The 20,474-nt window shown below is 33.2% G+C and overlaps 1 protein-coding gene across 1 annotated transcript in view; it reads left to right on the top strand.

Annotated features, from left to right (window-relative positions):
• Window positions 1-20,474, top strand: part of LOC111044999 — a 187,012-nt gene that overhangs the window by 143,194 nt on the left and 23,344 nt on the right. The window contains 1 exon segment of the mRNA XM_039420886.1: window positions 2,803-2,865. Coding sequence (XP_039276820.1) covers window positions 2,803-2,865 — 63 coding nt within the window.

The raw sequence follows: 20,474 nt of genomic DNA, 5'->3' as shown, positions 1-20,474 counted from the left end.
GTTGGGTGATGTGCAGTGGTTGAAGAGTAAGTATGAGAAGGGAACTAAGCACAGAAGTCGGCAACGATGTAGGCGGGTTGTGTCTCCGGTGCCGTTGAGGGCTGAGGATAGATTTATGCCTCATATCAATGTTATTAGTAAGATGGCTGCGTTACAGCAACAGAAACGGTCGTCCACAGCTCCACCTAGACCTGATATGATTTATAAGACGGGGGAGGTTGATAGGATAAGGCAACAGTTTGAGGAGAAACAGCATGAGTTATCATTGTTGGGACAAATGTATACATCGACCCCTGATGTGAGGGAGCTACGGGATATTGCCCCGTATTTGGAGTGCCAATGGATAGCCCACCAACACCCCAAACCCCGATCCTTGTCCTCACCTGAAACCCCGCGATCTGCGCCGAGGTCACCCGCCAAAATGCGTCCCTCCAGTGCATCCCCCACGCGTAGTTACCCGTCGATCCTGAAGCCGAAGCATAGCCGCTGGCTGCCGCGGGACCCGTTCGCCAATCAGCCGTTCGACCCGAGCATTCACCGGCCGCTCTACCGCTATCAGCCGCCTGTCAACCGATCAGCTGACGCGGCCCAACACTACCGGCCCTGGCGTGCTGATCCCCACTGGTGGTGGAGGAATTTGTACAACTCGACAAAACCATCCGTCACTTTTCAAGGTGACTGTTTTCATCCATTTGAGCACCATAGTAGAACAGAGCTATTGTTAAATATTGAGTATGTTATTCAGGTTTATTTGTGCACATTTAGGTGATATGAAAATAATTATGAGAAAGAATCAGTTTAATAAGTTATTAAAAACATAAACAAAGATGGGAAAATTACCTACAAACTTCAGGTGAAGGTTGAGAACATTCGAAAAATTCAGCAGATGAAATTTTAACGATGATAATAATGATTCCTTTGAATTATAATAATTATTGAGCAGTTATAATGGTTACGTGAATTAATAGTTCATTTTCAATCAATATAAATTATTAGGCCTACATTCAGTAAGCCAACGCCGTTTGGTTCGTGGGTTTTTCTGATAATTCCTGAGGATTCAGTTGATGAATTGTAAATTTCAATTTTACCAATATTTCAACTATCATCTTCATTAATGATAATCACTTATTCATCAATTAATCATCACTTATTGCAGGGAAAATTTCATGGGGAAGAATACAAAATTCTTAGAAAATTTGCCATTTGTACAACAGTATTCTCATACGATGAACTTTGTTCATACATACTGTATATTGTCAACTATATTCTCCATTCGTATGAAAATGTATTTTCTATAAATTATCTGTAGAATGTATTCAATTATGTACAGTATTGAAAAATATTACGGTTTTGTATCGTATGAAATAGGGTTTCAAAACGATATTTTATTTTAAATAATCTTGCAGTTGGTTTCACATTTTATACATGAGTTGTGGAGTTCTTTGTAAAGGAATAGGCGTGAATAGTTCCACTGAGAAAACTAAGTTTCAAGATCACAAATCATTCGACTACGTCTATTTATTATTGAATCAGTCTTTTCTATCATTCATTGATTAGGTAGGCTGCTGATAATTTTTATCTAAATTCATTACAAGTCTGCTTGCAACAAATTGCTTCAATCTCTTTATTATTTTGATACTTCCTATATGAATGTTTTTCTATTAGTCGATCAATTAATGAATGTTTCGTGCTCCAACTTTCTTGAAAAGTGGCATGTTTATGTTCTTCCATGAGAAGTTCACATTTCTGTTAATGCTTTACTTTTTATCTATTATGTATCAGAATGAACTCAGCTAATATACTATTATCAGAGTAATACTGTACCTGTATCACAGATAAGGTGATATAGGTATAGTCATCTTTAACATGTTGATCAGTCATGTATAGGCTATTCAATTCCATATATCTCGTCAACTCCAGATTTTTGATAAATTAAATTAATAAATTCGATAAAACAAATCTCATTTATCGTCACAATTAGACAGTAGGTAAATACTCAATTCCTTACCTATGGCTTCAATAAAAAATGGTCCCACTCATTCAACTAACTGCAACAAGTTCAGTCATGTTTTGGTTCAAAAAAGGAGAACAATCATTTTTTGAAACTTGATTGAAACTCTTGAAATCAGATTGGAATATTCATCGTCAATCATTATTCAATTTCTAACTTCATTTTTATCTTATTACTCTCGCACATATTTGAGACTAACAAAAGCATCATAATCAGAGAAAAGCTATTGAATTCAATTACTCATATCAATATGAAGAGAAGAATGTAAAAATAATATTATGTAGGGAATGGAGAAATTTGTGTTTAAGGAAATAAAAACTTGGAGAATTACTCTTTTGAAGAATATTTTAAAGTAGCAGATGACCCGTGTTCCGCAAGGTTCTAATTAAAAACTTGACCAACTGCAATCTTGAAAATTTTTAAATAGGTCAAACCATTTTCGGTAAATGAAGAATTTATATGCAAAATTTCAAGTCAATCAGTCCAATAGTCCAGACGTGATGATGATTCATTCGTAAATTTCTTATCTCATACGTAATGGAATAAGCCCATTCTTCCCTTTATTGTATAGGTAATAGATTATTTCAACTATTGATAATCAATATTCTCTACCTGAATCTCAACTGGAAATATTATTAATCAAAAAATTTAAAGCAGCAAGTACAAAGTACAAGTGAAGTAATATTTAGAAGTTTTCAAACTTATTTTTTCCAATCATTCTGATACATATTTCTTTTCGTATGAATGTGAATGCTTTCTATCTGTGCTTTGCATTATTTGTGTTGCATTAGAGCCGATAAGTGGTGGACCCGTGCCAGTACCTGAGAGAAGTCACCTGCCCAAGCGACAATCAGGTAAATACTGTCTATATTGCTTTTGGCGCTTGCTTCTTTCCTATTTCTATAATTTATTTTTGAGTTCTCATACATTATTGAGAATTTTTTAGTGTATCACTCATTTTATCTTATTATACCTAGTCCATAGGCCTTACATTTTTCGGAAGTAGTAAACTAATTCTCATGCCGTTTCAATGATTCTGGTGAGTAATGTTTGTTGCCTGGCGAATTTTCTGCATTTGATAGAGAAAATGAATCTATTTTACGCTAAAATTGATATAATAGACTTGAACAATACTCCTTGTGATCGCTTTCAAAATTCGTCTCATTACTTTGATTTTTACGATCAGTCACTCTAAACTATTATTTTTTGACAAATAATTCAATTTTGTCGTTACTTTAGTTCGACCAAATAAACAATAAAAACAAATTCATTATTATTAAATCTACCAAAAGCCTTGAATTGAGCACTTGAGGTACCGTGTTCAATCCTTTACAAACTGGAATTTATCCAAGTTTCTCAACACTATTATAACTTCTTTCAGTCATTATTTCATGTGAAAATTATGAAATATTCACTCTCCAACTATTGAGTATCCCACCTTGGATATTCTCCTTCAATCTGTTTCATCAGAATATGATATCTACTTACCCAGGAATCTGTCAATATGTCTACTATTCTGACTGTATCAACTACTCTTTCAAGGTTTTTCAGAATTTATATGACATTTTTAATGGTCACAGGATCAGTTCATTTGCTTGAGCCCCTTTTACTGTGAACCAATCCACCAATGAATCAAGCAGTTTTATTGATGTAGCCTATATTCGGACGTTGATGATGGGCGTATCCCAGTTGAAGCTGATTCAGCTATTGATCCTCTGATTTGTTTCCTATCGTCATTCTGAATTGTTTGGTTTCAAATTTTTGATAGAATGGAAGTATTTTTTAGGACACACGTTTGTAACGTCTGAATTGCTCTGGTACATTAGATCGTTGATTTAGTTTGAAGTATTCTACTACACAAATAATTGTATCGTTTGAATAGTTTGGCTTGATTTTATTAGAACCATCAACTTCCTAGAATGATTGAAATATATCAATTGATAGAGAGGGCAAACGTATTTTATTTGGGATATTCTTTTGGATGACATGATTGAATTTGAACTTACAAAATTGATTGACTCACAAATTAGCCTAAAATTTAAAATGTTTAAAAGATTTTTTAGTAAAGTTGAAGAGCCGTTGATTAGATTTGGTGTAATCAATAGTCCAACTTCTAACGGATGACAATCCACTTATATTAAATTGCTCAACTACTGTTGTGAAAAATGTATGAACTAAATAGATTTGAAAACTTGAATCTCAACAGTTACTGTGACTAAAAAATTATTGAAAATGGAAAAGCAACCTTAATCATCTTGATTTTTGAAAGTTTTTAAAATATCGAAATCCTGAGATTTGATTTGTTACATTGATGACCTACTTTTCTAAAAGTTATTCAGTTTGATTCTTGTTATTGAGGACTCTGATGGAGTATTGATTAGAAAAATATTATAATTTATTGTTATATTCCATTAAAAAATATTTATTCAATATATAAGTTTTCAATATATACAAACTATAGTTTTCAAACCAATTGACTGTCATACGTGAATAAGATATAAACTCATTTATCGAGAGAGAAAGTCAAATACCATAGCTACCAAATGCGGCCATCGAATAGCAGAATTCAAAGATGGGTATTCTACACGCTGTCAACCAATCAGAAGAGAGTGGGTGGAGTTAAAATATTACCCAACCAACATTGTGCTGAAATCTAATGTCAGAATTTCGAGTTGGATAACAATCAGAAGAATGACAAGAGTACAATTCTTTACTATATTTTGAAACTGGAAAGCCATTTCAAGCTTTTGACCTATCAGGAGAGGGTAGGCTGAGTCGAGAGTAAATCTAACGACGCAATGTTCGTAGTAAAGGAAAGTTATCACAAAGAGTATTTATTTATATTGGCTGCTCGCTTTGTCAGGCATGTTGCAAGTTTCTAAACTTTTTCCCATTTACATTGGATAAAGAATATTTTTATCGGAATATTATTTTTCAATGCTTGAAGTCTGGTATTTTTGCTATAGTAATTGGTACGGTGCTTCTTGGGAATGGGAATTGGTAATTCAATTTAAATTGATAATCAATCCGAATGATGAATGGTGAAATACATTTTCAAACTCAATTATAATGCCTTCAGCCTATCACTGTTTCCATATTGCAGCTATAAAACTATGAATTTATAAATTGGAGAAAGTGTTATTGTGCGGGCTTAATCGAAAAGTGATACTCTCTAATGTGTTGAAGAATATTTTAAAGTAGCAGATGACCCGTGTTCCGCAAGGTTCTAATTAAAAACTTGACCAACTGCAATCTTGAAAATTTTTAAATAGGTCAAACCATTTTCGGTAAATGAAGAATTTATATGCAAAATTTCAAGTCAATCAGTCCAATAGTCCAGACGTGATGATGATTCATTCGTAAATTTCTTATCTCATACGTAATGGAATAAGCCCATTCTTCCCTTTATTATATAGGTAATAGATTATTTCAACTATTGATAATCAATATTCTCTACCTGAATCTCAACTGGAAATATTATTAATCAAAAAATGTAAAGCAGCAAGTACAAAGTACAAGTGAAGTAATATTTAGAAGTTTTCAAACTTATTTTTCCAATCATTCTGATACATATTTCTTTTCGTATGAATGTGAATGCTTTCTATCTGTGCTTTGCATTATTTGTGTTGCATTAGAGCCGATAAGTGGTGGACCCGTGCCAGTACCTGAGAGAAGTCACCTGCCCAAGCGACAATCAGGTAAATACTGTCTATATTGCTTTTGGCGCTTGCTTCTTTCCTATTTCTATAATTTATTTTTGAGTTCTCATACATTATTGAGAATTTTTTAGTGTATCACTCATTTTATCTTATTATACCTAGTCCATAGGCCTTACATTTTTCGGAAGTAGTAAACTAATTCTCATGCCGTTTCAATGATTCTGGTGAGTAATGTTTGTTGCCTGGCGAATTTTCTGCATTTGATAGAGAAAATGAATCTATTTTACGCTAAAATTGATATAATAGACTTGAACAATACTCCTTGTGATCGCTTTCAAAATTCGTCTCATTACTTTGATTTTTACGATCAGTCACTCTAAACTATTATTTTTTGACAAATAATTCAATTTTGTCGTTACTTTAGTTCGACCAAATAAACAATAAAAACAAATTCATTATTATTAAATCTACCAAAAGCCTTGAATTGAGCACTTGAGGTACCGTGTTCAATCCTTTACAAACTGGAATTTATCCAAGTTTCTCAACACTATTATAACTTCTTTCAGTCATTATTTCATGTGAAAATTATGAAATATTCACTCTCCAACTATTGAGTATCCCACCTTGGATATTCTCCTTCAATCTGTTTCATCAGAATATGATATCTACTTACCCAGGAATCTGTCAATATGTCTACTATTCTGACTGTATCAACTACTCTTTCAAGGTTTTTCAGAATTTATATGACATTTTTAATGGTCACAGGATCAGTTCATTTGCTTGAGCCCCTTTTACTGTGAACCAATCCACCAATGAATCAAGCAGTTTTATTGATGTAGCCTATATTCGGACGTTGATGATGGGCGTATCCCAGTTGAAGCTGATTCAGCTATTGATCCTCTGATTTGTTTCCTATCGTCATTCTGAATTGTTTGGTTTCAAATTTTTGATAGAATGGAAGTATTTTTTAGGACACACGTTTGTAACGTCTGAATTGCTCTGGTACATTAGATCGTTGATTTAGTTTGAAGTATTCTACTACACAAATAATTGTATCGTTTGAATAGTTTGGCTTGATTTTATTAGAACCATCAACTTCCTAGAATGATTGAAATATATCAATTGATAGAGAGGGCAAACGTATTTTATTTGGGATATTCTTTTGGATGACATGATTGAATTTGAACTTACAAAATTGATTGACTCACAAATTAGCCTAAAATTTAAAATGTTTAAAAGATTTTTTAGTAAAGTTGAAGAGCCGTTGATTAGATTTGGTGTAATCAATAGTCCAACTTCTAACGGATGACAATCCACTTATATTAAATTGCTCAACTACTGTTGTGAAAAATGTATGAACTAAATGGATTTGAACACTTGAATCTCAACTGTGACTAAAAAATTATTAAAAATGGAAAAGCAACCTCAATCATCTTGATTTTTGAAAGATTTTAAAATATCGAAATCCTGAGATTTGATTTGTTACATTGATGACCTACTTTTCTAAAAGTTATTCAGTTTGATTCTTGTTATTGAGGACTCTGATGGAGTATTGACTAGAAAAATATTTATTCAATATATACAAACTATAGTTTTCAAACCAATTGACTGTCATACGTGAATAAGATATAAACTCATTTATCGAGAGAGAAAGTCAAATACCATAGCTACCAAATGCGGCCATCGAATAGCAGAATTCAAAGATGGGTATTCTACACGCTGTCAACCAATCAGAAGAGAGTGGGTGGAGTTAAAATATTACCCAACCAACATTGTGCTGAAATCTAATGTCAGAATTTCGAGTTGGATAACAATCAGAAGAATGACAAGAGTACAATTCTTTACTATATTTTGAAACTGGAAAGCCATTTCAAGCTTTTGACCTATCAGGAGAGGGTAGGCTGAGTCGAGAGTAAATCTAACGACGCAATGTTCGTAGTAAAGGAAAGTTATCACAAAGAGTATTTATTTATATTGGCTGCTCGCTTTGTCAGGCATGTTGCAAGTTTCTAAACTTTTTCCCATTTACATTGGATAAAGAATATTTTTATCGGAATATTATTTTTCAATGCTTGAAGTCTGGTATTTTTGCTATAGTAATTGGTACGGTGCTTCTTGGGAATGGGAATTGGTAATTCAATTTAAATTGATAATCAATCCGAATGATGAATGGTGAAATACATTTTCAAACTCAATTATAATGCCTTCAGCCTATCACTGTTTCCATATTGCAGCTATAAAACTATGAATTTATAAATTGGAGAAAGTGTTATTGTGCGGGCTTAATCGAAAAGTGATACTCTCTAATGTGTTGAACAAGATTAGTTGGAAAGCAACGGTGTGAAGACCCACATCATGTTGCGGTATGAAATATTTACAAAATTAGATGATATACAGTACTGAAAATCAGGTTTGCAATTGAAATGCTAGATTTCAAATGTTGAGGATCAATTCTCTCGAGTAAAATCCATTGGAATTGAATTAGTTAGCATTGTAGTCAAATAGCTAGTCCTAAAGTTTTCATAGTATAGTTCATTTTTTAATTAATCGTATAATATGAGTTATTTTTATGTTAAAGATTATTTTATTAGTCTAATTTTTAGTCATTAAAGTTATTTAATTTTCTTTCATGAGTTATTTTTATATTAAAAATTACTCATGAAAGGAAATGATTACTCCTTTATTTGGTAAATCTAGGTGTATTACTTTCATCTTCATTTCACGGATCCTGACCTTAATTTCTCAATATTGTGCAAGCAAATTGTGTATTGTACTAGGCAAATAAATGATAACATTCCTTAAAAAAATAGAGAAATGTTTATTCAAAATGAATAATTTACAGTAATTGTGGTTGAATGGGAAATATAATAATTGTTGTTATTATTATAAGGAATGCTGACAATTTGAAGATAATTTCACTTATGCTAATGTATAATGTTCACAATTTTTCTTAATCCATTCAAGTTTTTTAAAATAATATGATGTATATATATATATATATATATATATATATATATATATATTATATATATATATATATATATATTATATATATATATATATATATATATATATATATATATATTATAATGTTTCCAATTTTTCATAATTCATTTACGTTTTACTGCTCTTTTTTTATAAAACAGTTTTGAAAATAAACATACCGTAGTGTCAATAATTCTTCTATTCACGGAATAGGAATGACGCATTTGAGATTTGACGAATATCATTAAGCAGATCCCAAAATTCATGTTTCACTCGCTTTATTTCTTGTACTTCGGCTAGGTACTTTCCTATTCATCCTACTTATCACTTCTCTGCAGTTTTTCAGTCATCATCTGACTTCCTCGCAACATTGCCATACCCTCTCTCTCACTCAGTTACCTCTCACACTTTCTGACTCATTCCTTCTTCTTACACTCTTTCTCTCCCACGTTTCTTCTCTCTCATTCTCTCTCCCCGCCCCATGTGCGCGGTCTTCCACAGATTGGTGCGTCGTTTTCGGTTTCCAGATTAGTTTACGTTTAGCGCTCAGTGGGTGAGGTTGTTCTAGTGTGACTTTCCAGAGTGAACTCTTCGTCAAGTGCGTTTCAAGTTTTTTCTTGTCCTTTTCCGATAAATTGAATGATGTGTTAACAAACTGGGTTTTGAGATTTTTGCTGATTTCAGGCATTTTTAGCATCAAAAGTCACAAGATTTCGCTGTAAATAGCGTCTGAAAGTGATATCTTAATTCGTAGAAATCAGCAGAGAGTTGTGTGGATAAACATTTAGGCATTAGTGGGAACTGGTTGGTTTTCATTTTAGTTATAAAAATTCATTCGAGAAATAAATTATAAATTAAACTGCAGGAGGAATGAGTCCTATAAAATGTTAGAAATTTATGCTATTTGATTTTTCAACTGGTTTGTGAGGTTTTATAAGTCATTAAATGGGTTTTACTCAGTCATTACATTTATCATAAATTGAAAGTTAAATTTCATTTAATTTCAATTTTTCTATCATTCATACTGGATAGCTATAAACTGAATGGTATTGCAAATTGTATAAGACTCATACATAGCCTACTCATACATCTGAATGTAGTCTTTGAAGAGAATAATTAATTTGTAGAATTTTCATGTTAAAGATGCAAATCAATCGAAAAATTCAATATCCAATATAAATACTATCTATAATAGATCTAACTAAATCTATTGGAATAGGAACATCATCATTCTCACGATAGAATCATGTTTGAAAATCGTCTTTGAAAATAGTATTTTTTTGTTAATAATTATTTCCTCCATTAATAGCTTCAAAGAACGTATTTCAGTCAACCGACCTCACGGATTAGTATTTAATATCCATGTTATGACGATAACATCGTATTATAATCAGCTAGACTTATGACTCACCTCTGTGACGAATTCATTAAGAATTTAGGCTAGACGCTAGAAAACGTTTACTAATCTCACACTATATATTCCGCTCACAGTTTTATATTTCACAAATCACTTTTCATAGTGCACTGGACTCTTCTTCATCACTCTTCCTATCAGATTTATGGAATCAGGTACGAAACTAGGAAAATTACTTGAATCTACATTAGAATCCAAAGTGGGTAACTAACAAAGTAACAACAATACTAACTCCTGAATACTCGTTTTTAATCTCTAATACTGTAATACAACTACAATAATGTTATTTACTCTACATCAATACATTATTAACCATCATAAGAATCAAAACAAATCTTGCAGGTTTCAAGTACAGTATTATAGAACTGAAGACTTTTTGGTATGTTGAAGGGTTTTGGTATGTTGAAAATTTGTCAATTATTGTAGACGACCAGCCAAACTTTACAAATTTTTTAGAATGAAATAAAAACACACAAATAATGTCAAATTCTACATTTTTATTTTATGATTACTTGAAACATTACTTGAAACGATTCTACAACATTGACAGTGACTCAGTCGAAACTCTTTAGATCTTGGGTATTGAATTCCACAAAATTTAAACTTTTTCTACTAATGAAATACGGGATCAATGAACTCTTTTACTTCACCGCAAACATTAAACCTTGTAGGCATATTACAGTGCTGACAAAATAGTACGTGTGACAAATTTGACACAGTAATGCAAGTGCAATGACATAATTGGCTTAGTCTATTCTATAGCGAGACCCACTTCAAAGTTCACACTGTCAGCATTCCTTATAAATGCTTCCCCATTCAACCAATTCTGACAGTCTGAAGTGAATCTGACTTTAATTATTTGTTTCCGTTGTTACTTCCGTTTGTGTTTCCGACCTATGATTGAAGCTTATTATGGATGAATACCATTGAGCAACACGGAAATTGAATACTTTGCAATGCATTTTTATTCACTTACACAATATTCTAAATATTTATTATTTATAATAATAATCCTATGATGTTAACTGTGTCAATACTGCTCCTCATAATATATTGATGTTCACAATCTATTAATTCTATAGTTCGAAAATATTGTAATTACTCCAGTATTACCGAAGTAGTATATACTACTACTGTACCGAAGTAGTATAATACTCCAGTATTGGGCAGTAGTATAATATTTTCTATAAGTAACAGGGGTGAAGGGACGCACAGCCCACTGAAATTGGAAAGATATCAGTAGCTCCACTCTCCCTTGAATATATTGATTGAAAACACGAAAATTCGCCCCTAAGAATTTCAAGGACGTAGTTTTCGTCCAAGCCTGTGGGCACCCCTGTAAATAATACAGTACTCGTATAATCATACTATGATAATAATATAGTATGATTGGAATGAACTACTACAGAGTCATAGAATAAGAATAGAATACTCATATTTTATCTATTGTTTCTTGGTGTAATATATGACAGTCCTTCAATACTCCTCCTCTAATTCTGTGTGATACTGTGTCAATGTCAACTTCATATGTTTGGTGTTGGATGATAAAACATTGAATCACGTCTTATCGCATTTATCATTCGTACTTATGATGATAAAAAAGAGTTTTGTGTTCTCGTGTAGTACAGTGTCATTGTTTCGAATGAAATATCAGGTGTTGAGTATTCTAATTGTTTGCAAATAGTGTTGTAAAAGTCTCTCGACCTTCAAGTACGGTTCAGGAGGAGTGAGGAGTGGATAGAGGAATAGAGAAGAGAAAAAAAAGAGTAAAAATATGAATAGTGAATTGGAAACAGGAGTAAGAAAAGTATCTGAGGATTATTTTTTAATGAAATCTCAATACCTACTAACTGAAGAAAGAATGAAAGAAACAAGAAGTGGTTGGAGAGAGAGAGTGATATTTCCTTCTCAAAGCAGGTGTCACAACGAAACGTGGAGAAGGAAATAGAAGAGAGAGAGAAGAGTAGATTCAGAGAGAGAGAGAGAGAGAGAGTTGGAAAACCTCAATATTTCATAGCAGAGAAAACTTAAAAAAAACTTTAAAGTTTTTAAAAGAAATTTGAAATTCCTTTATTATGATCATTGTTTGAGAAAACTGGAATATATAAAGACTGGGAGAATACAAAGCTGAAGGTCAAAGGCAGTGATTTGAGAGAAGGGCGGACGAAAAATCGATAGTCAACAAGAATAGAGTTCTGAAAGAATTCCCTTTTACTTCCAGAATGTTTTCAATAACAGAATATCTCTCGTATAAACTACTGTTTGATCGATCTCCCTGCCATATCCTGTTCAATGCAGTAAATAAACTTTATGATTATAAACTTATAAATGATCTTCAAACTTATGAATTCACTTTCTTGTATTTTCTTTGTAGAAATTTCCTACAACTTGGAGTAACTTCAAACAGGAAAATATTGAATCGGATTTGTTTTTAAAACTCACAAGAACAATTTCAACCAGCAAAATAGTATATTGATTTTGTTCCTTAGACTTGAAATAATTTTTGAAGCTGAATCGATATTAAGTATCAATTATAACTCTACATGTATTTAGAAATAGTCAGAATCAATGTAGGAGACTTTACTCTCTTCAATCTATTTTCTTTTATTCTCACTAAACTTTCAACATACTTGTAGGTACAGGTATGACACACTCTTACGAAAACACACATTTCCATTAAGATAGCTCTAGCTTTGCTTGAATAACACGTTATTTGCTTGTGGAGAACCTGCATTTTCAGTTACAAATAAAATTGGAGAAAGGGAAAGACAATTACTAAATTAATGGTTGAAAGGCTATATTACGTTCTCAAAAATAAAACAGGGTAGTAGTTGAGTCCTCCTTCATCTCTGCTACAATAAAACTATTGTGCTGAAGAGGACATGTCTGTCCATTTTATCCTACTCTCTCTTCACATTTGACCTTATCAATTGACCCTTGTTTTCATCACGTAAACTCAGCTCTATTTTAGGGTGTGTGCACAGAGAGAGAGGTCAGCGGTCAGAGCGGTCTTAGAAGGATACAGATATAATTATCCATATATCTATATCCTCAAAGGACCGCGGTAACTCGAAACGCCTGACCGCTCTCTTCCTTTAGACTCTTAGGTCCATATCACTTTTAAATGGAGATTGATTGATTTTATCATATTTTTGTTTAAACCCGAAATGTAACAAGTTACATAATACTGTAAGTGCGACTATATCTTCTATTAAACCTAGTTTAGCGTTGAATGCTGTCTCAGAAGATCACGTTCTACGTCGGATTCTGTTTCAAAATATTTGAATTTTTTCCATGTTGAAGAATCTGGGTTTGACCAACTACTAGAACATTTTTGCCATTCCCATCACACATTCACTCCTCCAGAAGCAACCGTAAACCAGAATATAAGCAGAGATAGTTTTATCTACATATTCGTATGAATAGAAGTAACCTGATCATCTCACCTAATCTAATCCTCCTAAGAATCTTCCTCACTCTCTCACACACTTGATCAATTTTATTATTTGTACGGTATAGTCCTCTTGAATCTCGAACTATAGGAGGAAAATTGGATATTGCAACTATTAAATTTTATTCGAATTCCCCTGATATTTACATTTTTGTCAATATTTATGATGAAAAATTATTTTTTTCTTTCTGTTTGCCAATATGAGTAACGGTAGTTGGTGGATAAAATAATGAATCTAGTTGAGAATTTTTTTAATTTCACAAGTGTTCCGAGAATTTAATTCTGCACTAATACAGAATCTCCATCGCACTAATTCTGATATTTTTCCAATCGTTACTCCATCTCTCTCTGTCACCTCTCTTTCCTCTTTGTTTGCCACATTCAATCGTCGATTAACGGCAAAAAACGTCGGACAAGTGAAAAATGTCAGCTTACGCGGTCGACTGACGCCGGCTGACGGCGACTGATTTGTCACGGCGCTGGCGACGACATTCGAAACAATGACTATGACAATGACAGTGCCGGAAAAACGAAATAGAATAGCCGAAAAGTAGAAAATTATCGGCGAACAGCGGCAGCAGCTGAATGACAACTAGAATAATTCAACACGCGCCTCCTAGAACGCAAACTCAACCAACCGAATAGAGAACAAGAGGAATATCATGGAGGAGGAGGAAGAGAAGAAGGAGGGGAGATGATGGAGAAGTAGAAGGAGAGTGAGGAGGAAGGAGACGAGTGAGAAGGATGGAGAAGTAAAAGGAGAGGAATTGGAAATTACGAAGAAGAAATAAAAGAGAAGAATGAGGAAGAAGAAGAAGAGGAACAAGTTAGTATAAAAATGGTTATAAGAGGAGGAGAGGAGGGGAGTAGTTGAGGTGACAGATAAGAAGATGAACAATTCAAAAAAGAGCTATTACAAGAAAAGAGAATGGTAAAAGAAAAAGGAAGATTCAGACTTGGATTAAAATAATGCAGATTTCAATATGTGTGCTGACTTATATAAAAGAATATATAGGTAAACTTGATAAACTCTAATAAACGAATATATAGGTAAGAAATGACAAATAAGTTTACAAACTGTGGAATAGAAATCAACAGAAATAGAAAAACTAAAAACCGATGAAATGTACTTTCAAATACTACACTACTATTACTATAATATACTACTGTTTTTTTTTCTTTAGAGATGAGTATGAGGATAAGGAAGAAATGGAAGAGGAGAAGGACGAAGATGTATTGGATATGAAGAGGAGGGTAGAAAAGAGATAAGAGCATAGAAGAATGAAGAGTGGAAGAAGAAGCATATGAATGGAGCATGCAGAGTGCTGGTCTATCAGGTTAGCCTAAGGTTAGGTCACACGAGTACCGCTAAAAAACTGTTATTATCTTCTTAAACAATACTGATCATTGTCCAAAGTGCTTCCGAAACTACATAGGCTACTTCTCAGTGAGTTTGTAGTTAAACAAACAAATTTAATTCTACTTGTGACATGGCTGACATCATACTATGGATAGGTGTAAAACGGTATTTTTTCAAACAACACATATTTAGTCTATGAACTATTCTGTCGATTAACTCAAAGAACGACAGTTTTGCTAAGCTATAACTCGTACTCCAATATAAGTATTTTCAATCGTGGCTTTAAACTAGTGGTTGAAAGTACACAAAAATGCGTTTTGATGATTCAAAGTTCAATATCAAACGCCCATGGATACGGCCCCAAAATCCAAAAATGTTAGTGAGAGTACTGCTATGAAAATGCACGGTTTTGTAGAATTAGAACTCTGTAAATTGACCATATTCTTATTAGGAATTTAATAATGCTCTTATTCGTAATAACGTTTCAAACTAATCCACGCTCAAAGAGTGTCTGACAAAGAAGCCATAAAAAGCACACGTGTGGGACTGAACTATGCTATACACGAAAGAATGTGTTGACTAGGAATTTTTCATTCGAATTTCTAATGAGCTCACGCACCTGCGACTAGACAATGACTTAATTTAATAGAAGCAGGAATGCGACCATACTTTGAAAGTAACGCCCGAAAATCAATGGATTTAGTGCAGTATGGAATGCAAAATAGAAGCCGCAAAACATTCAGACTTGTCTACCCTCTGTACTATCTCCGCATTGTTTTGTTAAAAGTACAACATTTTGACATGATGCAAATTTGACAACATTTTGCTTGACAAACAAAATTTCCTTCAAATTTTCAATTGCTCTTATTATGCCCAATTACAAAAAAAAATTATTGTATCTTGTAACTTCTTCAGATTGGGTTCAACGTTTCACATTTAATTATCCATTAATATGTGCACATGCAAAGTGTGAGAGATCATTAGGCTCAGCATATAACTGTTTCTCTTCCATATTTCAATAATGAAATGCTTCAAAAATAGGGCTATGTTTCAACCTATTCCTACAAATTTAGTAAAACTATCACTTCAAAAATATATGACATAGGAAATTTGAATTTGGATCTTCAGAAAATGATTTTACTTTGAATTTTGCGTTCTATAACCATGATTAATTTGAAACAATGCTGAGTGATTAGAAAAAAAACCAAACCAGAAAAATATGCAACTTGTTATAATTCAATTAATCGTTCATAAGTAAGGAACCGATCACAATAGTTCAATAACTAGTGGTGATGGTAGTAGTAGATTTTCATTTGGCTTTTATTCATTATAAGGATTTTTTGGAGGACCAAACATGTTGGATATCTATGGGAACTAGACATTTCTCAGTGGAGTGGACTGTGAAGATTGTCATCCTAGGTGGTGTGTGAGTTGGGTTTCTTTTAATTAAGTGATCAGTTCTTTGAGTGACCTTCAATTAAGTGATCATCAATCAATTAAGTGATTGAGACATGCAAGAAGTGAACGGAGCCCGTCTCCTTCTACCAACTCGATCCGTCAGTCTGCCTTCCTTTCTGCTGGGGCCGTCCCCTTACAGTAAGTGACTCAAAAAAATCATGATAAATCATTGATTTTCCAAGCATCACTTTCCTGTTATCACACAATTACATTTGCTTGCACCAATCTTTGGTTGACACGGCTATTGAGGCTTAGACTTTTTCACAAAATTTCCTTTTGCACTATCAGTTTGATTAAGTTGAACACATCTTGAATCTTTTTCACCTGTACTTCATGTCTGCTTTTATAATTCAATATTATTCTCAAAATGATATCCTTCAGAGAGCATATTCCTGAAGAAAATCCTCTGAGGCTATAATATCCTCTGACCGGGAATTCATGGAGAAAATCTTGTCTCACCTTTGCTTCATCAGTTGATACCGATTTTAGTAGATGAAAAAGTCAATTGGAATTGTATCATTCATTCTTGAATGAATCATTCAACATTTTACACAAGGATTTTTTTCTATTTATCCCCATCGCCTTCGAGTTCACTCACATTTCATTCATATGTTCAAGCTTTCATCCTGGAGATCTAGATGTAAATATTTCAAACTCTCCACTTGAATCATTTTAGATATAGATTTGTAGCTCAACAGTTCTCTGATTTTCAAGTTCACTGTTAATGAGTAGTTCTTTAAGTTCACTGATCTACTACCATCCCTCGAACACAAACACAATATATCATAACGATCGCATACGCATAGTATTATCACGTCAGCTCGCAGAAAGTGTTTTATTCATTGGTGTAGGAGAAGAAATGTTTGATGCTCAGGAAATGAATGAAAACATGAGAAAGTGGTTTTGTAAGTTTGAAGAGTCGTGATCTGCAGTGAAACGTCCGTTCAACTTTCGAAACTAAGCAAGTTGAAGGAACCTGCTCTCTAGTAGTCTTCAATGAGCAGGAAGGTATTGACCTCCCAATAAACAATATTTTCTAGACAATTTTGTTTAGAGAAACTGCAAACAAAATATATTGAGTGAATAATGAGAGTACTCGTTAAAAATTTTGAGGTTATTTACCCAAATTGAAGCTCAAAACTCAATTAAAATTCAATAATTCATTTCAAATGTGATAATTAAGGATTCTAATAAAAATTCATGAATGTACGTTCTCTTATTGTATATGCGTTCATTCTTCTATGTGATTGAACTGGTTGTGGTCCATTCACACCCTATTGGAATGAAAATATACAATTTATGTTACACTGTTTCATCAAAACTCCCATACATCTATGATGGTTGAAATTAAGTCATTTTTCATTGCCAATATTATTTTAATGAAGAAGAGAATAATTGAACAGTCAATTTTAGTGAAATGACAGTAGGCAGGACTACCCATTTCCTACTTGATCTTTATAAAATATCCTATCATTCTAATTGAAAAACAAATAACTTCAGACCAAAGTGAACATTGAAAAAATAATGTTTTGCTGTTAACGTAACTTTTAACGTTGAATAATCTATAAATTGCTTACAATGATAGAGAAACAGTGCCGATAAAAAGTGAAAAAGTTTGACAATTTCTTAGTCATTTTCATTCAAAAAGTGAAAAAGTTATTTCACAGAAGTAGAATTCAGTCATCACTTTCTTCATTGATAGTCTCTCACCAGATCTGAGGAGAGTCGAATCGAACCGGTTATCACAGAATTCTTCCATTGCTATACAATATACCTATATTCTATGCCATTTGAAGGTACCTATATTCGTTGATTGCTTGATTCTATATCTATATTGCTGTCGAATAGTATTGGAATCGATAATATTGCGTGTAGTTTGTTTAGGTCTTCAGTACCATGGAGACCTACTTTTCACAAGGTCAAGACCCCAACTACCATCTACCACTCACTATAAACAACGACCGATCTTTTCCATTCTCAATCTATTCTCCTGCATAAAACGTCTCACGAACGCTGCTCCATTCTCACGGTCGCTCACGCTTTTCACAATAATTCTCGTAAAAGCTTCCGGTCTTCATGGAATAGTGGGTAAGTAAAGAAGTACCTACGAAGAACAGAAAGAAGTGGCAGTTGAAGAAAAGGAAAAGTTGTGAAGATGAAGAAGAAGAAGAAGAAGAAGAAGAAAGAAGAAGAAGAAGAAGAAGAAGAAGAAGAAGAGAAGAAGAAGAAGAAGAGAAGAAGAAGAAGAAGTGGGAGAAGTGCTGTAAAGCTGACGAGAAAAAGAAAACGAAGAAGTAAAAGTTGAAGAAAAGGAAGTTAAAAAAGGTGAAGAAGAGGAAGAATTAGAAGAACGGTAAAATAGAAGAGGGGAAAGGAATATAAAATAACTAGGAAATAAGAAGAAGAAAATTGAAGTAGGTGTAAGAGGAAGAAGGGTTGAGATAGTAGAATTTACGACGAAAGTTATGAAAATAAAAGGTGGAGATAGTAGAACAGACGAAGAAAAGAAGAAGTTATTGACCGAGCGAAGTGAGGTCTAAGATTCAAGTCGATGGTTTGGCATTTCTCTTAATGTTTAAATGTTTATATGTTGCGCATTCACGGCGAAACGCGGTAATAGATTTCCATGAAATTTGACAGGTATGTTCCTTTTTAATTGCGCGTCGACGTATATACAAGGTTTTTGGAAATTTTGCATTTCAAGGATAATATAAAAGGAAAAAGGAGCCTCCTTCATACGCCAATATTAGAGTAAAAATCAGACTATAGAATTATTCATCATAAATCAGCTGACTAGTGATTACACAGATGTGTGGAAAAGTCAGTCTATTGCTGTATTTCCATAAGGTCTATAGTTTCAATCAGCTACTTGAGAATGAGCTTACAGCGTGAGGTCTACTGTTCACAGAACTACTAGTGAAAATAGAAGTGAAAAACAAAGTACAGTTCGTAGTTGAGAAGTGAAAGGAATAAATGTGAAAATAAGAGATATGACATAAAAGAATGAGTTGAAAGAAGATTGAGTAGAAGATGAAAGCACTGAAAGAAGTTGCAGTAGAGGAGTAGTAAGTAAATGAGTAGGTGGAATGATGGAGCAGAGAACGTTCTACCATTTTATTATAGCGTGTAGTAAACGGTTACGTTTCAAAGCCTTTAACATGGTAATCAGCTGATGCTCTTAGCAAGTCGAATTACCCTCTGTTACCGTAGCAGGCTTTCATTGTTGCTCTTCACCTCATTTGGCCTCATTAGCCTAATTTGCTATCGTAATTCAATTATTGGCCTTTTCGGTCATTCTTGCAGTGGCCTATTTCAGATTTTCTTGATTGAATCCAATATATTATCATTTGAAGTTGCTTAAGATGATTTTATGCTATAAATTTTATTGAATAATTTATTTTAGGGTTATTATTTGAGGTTTTTTATTACTCTTTAATTGTTATGAAAACGTTTTGATAAAAAAGTAAGCAAACATGTCAACATAATAATAACAATAAATATGTTACCATATTTCATCTGGAAATCCATTTATCCATTCATGAAATTTTGTTTAATTGTCATGAATTACAACCTACAGCCTCTAAAATCACTTTCAATAATATTGTTAATTGAATTCATTGACTTGATTCATTCAACTCTCAAGCAAGAATCTGTAGATACTATGTATTGTAATGTCATACAACTTACCACATTGATAAATTGCTCTTAGGCCATCCAACAAAACATGGGTGAAACTTCGAACTGCTTCATTCCCCATGAAGGCAACGTTCCATTTTTCTTTGTTCTGGTAAGGCATCGTTGTTAATGGTTCACTTGTTTGTAGACGTAAGTTGATGTTCGTTGTCTGAATTCATTTTTCATTCATTTAGCGTTCCAGTGATCCATAACAGATACAGATCTTCTACACGTTCGCGTCTTTGCTGTCTTATTGTTTGGTATTTTTTGTTGTGTTGATCTTCTCGTTCGCCTTCTTTGGCCTTGTAGTTTTGTTCCTCATTGTAGTGAGATAACAATTGTGTACTCATCAATCATAGTCCAAAATTGAAGTACTGTAGATTCCAATCTCCGATACAAAGAACTCAGAAACTGAGAATATCAAATTACTATAACATTGACCTTGAAAAATAAGGTTTGGG

This window comes from Nilaparvata lugens, chromosome 2 (genome assembly GCF_014356525.2).
Source record: "Nilaparvata lugens isolate BPH chromosome 2, ASM1435652v1, whole genome shotgun sequence".
NCBI lineage: Eukaryota > Metazoa > Arthropoda > Insecta > Hemiptera > Delphacidae > Nilaparvata > Nilaparvata lugens.
The sequence above is the reverse complement of the archived record's forward strand: the minus strand, read 5'-3'. Positions and strand labels throughout refer to the sequence as shown.